Source organism: Apiospora hydei (genome assembly GCF_038363865.1).
Source record: "Apiospora hydei strain CBS 114990 chromosome Unknown utg000008l_segment0_segment0, whole genome shotgun sequence".
Lineage (NCBI taxonomy): Eukaryota > Fungi > Ascomycota > Sordariomycetes > Amphisphaeriales > Apiosporaceae > Apiospora > Apiospora hydei.
The window spans coordinates 407,933-415,947 of record NW_027117367.1 but is presented as its reverse complement, the minus strand read 5'-3'; the positions used below and the strand labels follow the sequence as shown (position 1 = coordinate 415,947).

The window sequence follows — 8,015 nt, the reverse complement described above, 5'->3', positions numbered from 1 at the left end:
ATGCCTTCTTCGCCCATATTCCAGGGTTCATCCCCAGGTTATGGGACGGGTCGGCGGAAGTCGCAGTTTACGTACAGACAACTCGGACTCTTGACGTCATACTCGACTTCATCGCCGCTGAGGGTCATCTCTCACATTGATCTTGATGCCTTCTACGCCCAGTGCGAGATGGTTCGACTAGGAACACCCGAGGACCAACCACTGGCTGTTCAGCAATGGTACGTCTTGTCCGCAGCAAATGCGATTTTCACGAGATCTAACACCACATGCAGGCAAGGTTTGATCGCCGTCAACTACCCTGCCCGCAAGTTCGGGATTGGGCGACACAGCACTGTCACGGATGCGAAAAAGATGTGTCCCCAGCTCATAGCCCAGCATGTTGCTACCTGGAAAGAAGGAGATGAGAAATGGGCTTACCATGAAGATGCCGCCTCTCATATAGGAACTCACAAGGTATCCTTGGACCCGTACCGACTGCAGTCGAGAAGGATTCTTGCTCTCATTAAAGAGTCACTTCCTGCGAATATGCAGAAGGTAGAGAAGGCTTCTATCGACGAGGTGTTCGTTGATTTATCCGCCCAAATCCACTCGATTCTGCTGCAAAGATTCCCAGAGCTGGCCAACCCTCCCCCGTACGATGATCCCACAGAAAAGCTGCCTCTGCCGCCAATCAGCGCCCTCGACTGGCAAGCCGACGCGCTCGTGGACCTAGATGACGCGGAGGCAGAAGCAGACGACCCGGATTGGGACGATGTGGCCATCCTAATTGGGTCGGAAATTGTACGAGACATACGTGCAGAAGTCCGGCGGAAGATTGGGTACACATGCTCTGCTGGCATTGCGTCCAACAAGATGCTCAGTAAGTTGGGCTCCGGCCACAAGAAACCCAACCAGCAGACCGTCATACGCAACCGAGCCGTCCAACACTTCTTGTCAGACATGAAAGTCACCAAGATTCGGAACCTGGGAGGAAAGCTTGGCGAGCAGGTCACGTCTGTGTTCGAGACGGATTCCATCAAAGTGCTACTTGCCATTCCGGTTGAACAGATGAAGGCGAAACTAGGAGAGGACACAGGCATATGGCTTTACAATACGATTCGCGGGATTGACACCAGCGAAGTAAATTCACGCACACAGATCAAGTCGATGCTCTCGGCCAAGTCCTTCCGTCCGCTCATTAATACCATGGATCAGGCTGTCAGATGGCTCAGGATCTTTGCTGCCGATATCTTTTCGCGATTGGTGGAGGAAGGGGTCCTGGAGAACAAGCGGCGGCCCAAGACAATCAACCTTCATCACCGCCACGGGGACAGACACGTTCGCGCCAGAATGCCATTCCACAGGGCAAGATACTGGACGAGACAACCTTGTTTGAACTTGCCAAGAATCTCATGAACCAAATAGCTCTAGAGGGAAGGATTTGGCCATGCGCCAACCTGAGCTTAAGCGTCGCAGGGTTTGAAGATGGTGTTACAGGCAACATGGGCATTGGGGGCTTCCTGGTGAAAGGCGAGGAGGCAAAATCCCTCATGTCGTCCTCTCGCGAGGCCAGCGTTGACCCCCATTCTGAAGCAAGGCCAGAGAAAAGGAGAAGGACCGACAACCCGGGTATTCAACGGTTTCTTGCACGGGCGTCATCGTCCAGTGATGTCAATGATGGTGGGACCGAGGAAGCCAGAGAGCATCAGTCTCACCAAACAGTCGCAAACCAGCCGCCCCCTGAGCATGATGCGAGTCTTCAAGTAGAACAGGATGCATCTACGACAGAGACTAAAACCCGGCAGTTGCCAATCACAGATTATACATGCTCGCGTTGTCATGCAAGGCTTGGAAACGCCGAAGCGCACCAAAGCCATCTGGACTGGCATTTCGCTAAGGACCTCCAAGAGGAAGAACGTGGCAGTTCGACATTAGCCAACCGACCCGCCGGTCCACGCAATCAGAAGCCTTCTGCATCTACCTCGCGGCAGGCAACGCGAGGCAGCGGTAAGAAGCAAAGCAAATTGAACTTTGGATGACCCGAGGCTGTATATCATTGGAAGCGCGTGATACAACAAAAACCACATCGTGTGGATCTTTCCGTTGCGCCAGCCAACCGGGACCATCACAGATCCGGCAAGGGCCAGGAAGCATAATCTCACGTCGAGTTGGACGCACATGTGTCCCGGGCGGGATAGAAGGAGAGGAGTGAATGGGGCTGCTTGGGTGCCGCCTGTAGGCTGAACCACTAGTGCCATGTTTGTGCAGCCTCCTCCTGCCTGAGCGGGAAATGGCGACCGATTAGCAGATGGGAGGTCGTAGTGTTCAGGCACAAAGACATTTGAGCTTGCTTAGTCGGTCGAAAGAAGCGTCGGTTTAGAAACCCACAGAAACTAGTTGGACTCCGGCCCTCGCGGCAGCCCTTCCGGCATCTACAGACGACCTACTATATCGCAGGATACCGGGGGATGCGGTGTTGTGAGTAGGCACTGCCCTCCGCACGAGCATGATAATGGCATGATTCTCGATCTTCGATTTGAGGGGATGGCAGCGATGGACTCATCGATAGTAGTCCGAATGTGACAAGGCCGCCGGCGCTTCTCGCAATCGGCGTGCTGTGTACGGAAGGAATGTGGATGGATGGGTTAGACAGCGAGAAGCACGATTCTGTTAACAAACATATGTCACCTGAAGTGTCATGAGAAGGGGGTTCTATTTGCGTCACAAGGCACCCCAAACCTGGCCTCCTTCCTTGAATTTTGCACTTGTCTCCCAGCACTGACGTCGAGCCCAGGCAGCTAGGGAGGAGGAGGAGCGTCCCAAGAGAGGCCTTAGAACTGGATCCACGAAGCCATGATTGGTCGTGCAGCTTAGGCACCGATGACTACTGTATTTATCTGGACCCTACGCATTGCTACCCAATTCCAAGCAGGCACCTCCCAGCCTGCAGTCTCAGTGCAGCAGACACGACACGTTGACAGAGTTGGATGGCTTCACCAGGGCTTCCGTGTCCTGACCCAATCCACTTCTTGGCAACATGTGTGGTTTCTGGCCATGTAAGCAAAGGAAGTCCGTGGGCTCCGGGAGCACCACGAAGCCGACCACGACCACCAGCCTTGTCGCATGTCTGTCCGACTCGGAGGCAAATGACGAGAAAACATGTTGCTGTTTCAAATCTTATTTATTAGAATTGTTGTTGACTTTTAGATGCCACCAATCGCGCATGATATACCGGGTGTGTCTTCTTTTGATAGGGCATCAGCGGTGATGGTCGCTGGCTGTACTACGTCGAGCTCTGGTTTGGGCCAGAAGGACGGACGGCCGCGAACAATAAGGTTTTCTGTTGGGCAACATTTGCCATTTGGCACGGCATGCTGTCGCAAGGGCCAGAAGCTGTGTAGAATATAGATGCTACTTGTTCCCTGCATCTTGGGAGGTATTCCCTGCCAGAGATCTCGCACGCCTCTTGCGCATTCTCGGTTTTCACTCAGCTCATCAATCAGCCTTTTCGCGTAGCTGCATTAGGATCCCGCACATTTCCGTTGTGCTGCGACAGGACCTCAGGGCCAGCCTAAATCCGGCCACCGACAACGTCTTTCTTTTGGCGCATTCTTGCGGTCAGCTCAAAACCTAAGGTTGCGGCAAACAGCACACTCACAACACGCAGCACAGGCGGCAAGCAAGGTCCCACCCCACTGAAGGACGGGCGCAAACGTTCCTGGTACCCGACTGGAGCTCCTGCTTAGCACTTCCCCTTAGGTACTGTAACAGGGAAGCCAGGCCGTCTTTAGGCCTCAACAAACCATCGACCCGGCCAGCCAGCGCCCTTTCTCATCTCCCATTGTGTGCCCAGCGAAGGATGGTCAGCAGCCTGTCCTACCTATCGTCAGAGATCTCCTGTTCTATTTCTCCCTGTATTCGCCGGCACCAGCTTCCGTGCAGTCCTGTCCCGGTATATTCGCGGCGCCAGATCAACAATACGTCCACTAGCAGCGGCCAGGCAACAATACCTTGTCCTATGTACCTCTGTCCTGCTGGTGTTTTCAACCCTCCCACTTGCACTCAATCCAACACACTGCTAGCCACACCACCACAACCTCTACCACCAATACAGTACCACTACCACCCCAGACGACACCGCATCTCCTTCATGTGAAGCGAAGCCTGCTTGTCCGTCGTCTTTTTCGCCTCCCGACCGACGATCACTTGCAGTTCGGGTTTTTCGATATCGTTTGATTTTCTCCAACATCAACCGCCGCTGCCCACATCGCGTGCATCATCCTACTTGCTGCATCAAATCCTGCATAGCGCCAGGTCAAACACGAGTCAGCCCGTCTGTTCACAGGCTTCGATTTGACTCCCATAAATACATACGTTTATCTGCTGCTCTTCCTAGGGCCTAGCCTGGAGAGGACGAATTTGTCTTCTGGAAGAAAGCAAAGCCCGTCATCTTTTCCTGAATTGTGTGTTCTCGCATAAGAGACATAGACAGCCAACCAGAAGCTCCCACGCACTTCTGATCACACAGTAACACTGCTCCACCGTATTGGGAATCGATCTGCCTATTGGTTTCGCTCGCCTGCAACGGACTTCCCAGGCCTCACCTGACGGCCACAGCTGCCCTGACTGGTCCAGACCTGCATTGTCCCAGATTGGCCTTCGTCCACTGGCAGCATTTGGTGTGTCAGACATAATCATTCGGTACAACCATCCTTCTTCTTTTCTTCTCTTTGCCTCTCGGCTCCAAAGACCTTCTGGGCCAGTGAGTTTCTCGCCACCGACACCAGGATTGGGCTTAGACAGGCAAAGCCAGCCACCCACTCCCAGGTACCCCTGTCCGCCAACGACGTGACGCGGTAGCGGCCAAGGCTTGGTCGGGTTCCCCTAGGAAACCCTGAGTGGAAGATTCCCAGCCGGAGAGCCACCTTTCCCAGCTAGGCTCCTCCTGCTGCCGTACTTGTTCTCTTTTCCAAAAAAAGACCCCACCAAACAAGAACGCCTAGCCGCTCTCCTTCTCTCCTCTCCACCACTTGACTTGGGCTTGGTGCTCCCCTCACCATCCAGTTCTTGGTTTATCTCGCCCCATTCTCCCCCTTGTTTTCTTCTCTCTCATCTCTTCATTATCTCTTCGTCGACGTCCCTCCCAACCCTCATCGTCGCCCCGGCATCTCTCTGTTTTCTAAAAAAAAAACACTATCTCTACGCCGCCGCCACCACCCGTAATCAAGATGGCTTCCAGACCCGGACGTTCAGCTCAGCCCCCCGCCGGCTTCGTCGAATCGACAAAACGAGTATTTCGTACCTAGAGATGGCATAGATCGTGAAGTAATAACAGCCGACATCTGTCGCTACCTTGGAAACGATGCACTCGTCCGGCCCGGTGTCTACGAGGTACTTTCTCCTCGTGCTCCGCGATCCCTTGTTCCAATTGCTGATATGGGTTGCTGCACAGAGCCCGCAAACTGGCCAAGTCGTCCAAGGCTACTTCATCACAGCCTACAGAAACCTAACCACAGTAAGGCTCACCACCAACAACAACAACACCCAAGCCATGAAGCCACCCTGCTGACCCGATGGTTTTCGCAGGCAATGATCGAAGATCTGAAAGCAGATTCTGCGCGATGGGACCAAGAGAGGCGGCAGCAAACTGCGCGCAACCCTGTCGGAGGTACTATCGCCTCAGCTGGCGTCTACGTGCAGAAATCTAACTCCCCAGTAGTCCAATACCGCAATTCGGACACGCACCAATCCCGTCAGTATTACGGTCCTACTGAAGGTGCCAACCAATATTCGGATGCCTCGCGTGATAACTATGATGCTGGCGCTCCCAGATACCCAGGGACTGGTTCCGCAGGCTACAATGGTGCTTCATCAAATTCCGGATACCCAGGCTCATCTCCTTACGCAGGTCAAAGCGGTGGGTATGGCCAGCAGGCTTACACCACAGGCCAGCCCCAGTTTGCCCAGTCACCCCCAAGACTCGTACCCGAGTGGTGCCTCCATGTCCGGGTCAGGATTTACCCAAGCCCCCTCGGGAGGAAGGCCATACGAGGTAGTTGGCGCACACCGAACCGTCGCGCCGGGCAGTGGCGACTATGGTGCCAATGTTGCGTACACAACCGGTCCCCGGGGGAGAGCCCGTCCCTGCCACAACCATGGTTCAGGGTAGACCAGTCTATGTAACTTCAGGACCGCCTGGTCAGCCTGGTTTCACTACTAGCTCTGGTGCTTACTACTCACAAAACCCGGCGCCAACCCCGGCAGGATTCTCGGCGGCCCAGCCGGTCGACTCATTTTATGGGCGCGGTACGTACATGAGACGTCCAAAGATTGGTTCACAGTGATTTCTGATTCTTATAGCATCGCCAGCAGGCGCAGGAGCTTTCGCATCAACGCACGACTCACAGTATGAGAACGCCCCTCCCCCTCGCAACTCGGCGCAACCTCCCAGTACCCAGGCGCCCAGCAGTGGATCGTCTTCACGTCACAACCGGGACAACCGTGACAGCGTTGACCGACACACGGATTCTAGGCATCGCAGCCATCGCAGCGGTCGATGAGCGACACCACCTGGAGAATTCCCAGCCCTGGATTGGCAAGAGTAACCTCTTGCACATTATACTTTAATGACTGTTCCTTCCCACTGCCAGAGGATTTTTGGAGCCCAGCTGCCCTCCCCACCGGCATTGCCTTCAGGATTGATCATCTTTGCGAGGTTCGCATTGCTGCCAAGGGTTGCAAGTTTGCGCCCTTTGATACCCAAAGGTTCACACCTTTATTTCCCTGGATCATCCACGTTTCTCTCCCGGATATGGACTTTTCACACATTACGTGGCGCGCTCGCATGCGACCACCCGATATGGCGATGGCGCACTTCGGGGTCTTTACGATTGCATACGGACGATTCAGACCCGTGGATGACTATTTCCTGTTTCTTTTTTGCACGTTTTTGTTACAAAACTGGCCATTTTTACGTTATACCAGACCTGGGAATCGGGAGGCGAAAAGAGAACCTCATGACGGAGCAATGACTTACTTTCATCTGAAGAACCATCCCTTGCCAACTTGCTGTCCGGATCCTGCCGAATCGCGGAGGCTTTTTGCGTTGCTTTCTGTATCTTCCGGTTCATGGATTCCACTGTCAACGGCGCACTAGGCGAATGGTGAGACACAGAACTCTTTTTTTGGTTGACTAATAGATAGGGCTTCGGATTCGGACAGCAAGGTGAGCACTGGGCACAGTGTATATATATGACAACCTCTCGTGAAGGATTTCCCAAGAACGCCGCTCTTCTATCCTGGCAAACCCTGGATCATTTGACTTGTTTCAGGATGATACTAACTTGCAGCAAAGACTACATCTCAACACCAGCTCTCTGGATTTCCATGGACTCTACTCCCGGATGACATTTGAGGACTCCCTTTACCGGATACCAGAGGACTTTTGCCGGGAGACCAGGAACACACCCCCAACCTTGGGAGACAGGAACCACCGGATCACATGCCATTGGGATTGCTCAAAAGCGCACCATCAGGGACCTTGAAAGCACATATCCTGTGCGAATCTGCGGAATTCCACCGCCTGGACTCGGATCTGACCTTGAGCCCTACAAGGTCGGAACAAGAATGACAAAACAATCAACTCGAACTCGAGTGTCGGTAAGAGTCCACCCTCCCAACCACTGAACGTCTATGTAAACCGAGATCAGCGACGCCGACTCGTCATCTCACAGCCCACACATCACGGAGACCGTTTCTTTCAGTTTCATGCCATCTACATTGGACGTCGATTTCCACTTTACGGTTTGCAGACATTTCCCAGAAGGATCCAGCATGTTGGCCATATGCCCTAGGACAAGCAACATCAATATCGGACTCTGTGCCGGGAAGATTGAATACACGACTCAGAGGTTCAATAGTTTGGCCCAAATGGTTACCTGGAACTTCACCATGGAGAACTCGTTGGAAAGTTGCCATTTCACATCGCCAATAAGCCGGATTCGCGACTACAACCACTATTACTCAAAAAATCATGC

General features: G+C 53.5%; 2 protein-coding genes across 2 annotated transcripts; both read left to right on the top strand.

Moving 5' to 3' along the window:
* Nucleotides 1–2,018, top strand: PG997_010668 (sister chromatid cohesion protein eso1; the record flags this gene model as incomplete). The annotated part of the gene is made up of 3 exons (XM_066814983.1): nucleotides 1–218; nucleotides 273–1,119; nucleotides 1,203–2,018. The coding sequence occupies 3 exons, from the start codon at nucleotides 1–3 to the stop codon at nucleotides 2,016–2,018; spliced, it is 1,881 nt and encodes a 626-aa protein (XP_066664273.1).
* Nucleotides 2,019–5,220: 3,202 nt separating this feature from the next.
* Nucleotides 5,221–6,539, top strand: PG997_010667 (uncharacterized protein; the record flags this gene model as incomplete). Its single annotated transcript, XM_066814982.1, is given in 5 exon segments — nucleotides 5,221–5,304; nucleotides 5,315–5,494; nucleotides 5,566–6,158; nucleotides 6,200–6,285; nucleotides 6,340–6,539. Coding segments are annotated over 5 exon segments (1,143 nt in total), but the record flags the coding sequence as incomplete, so codon positions are not given.
* Nucleotides 6,540–8,015: the final 1,476 nt, after the last annotated feature.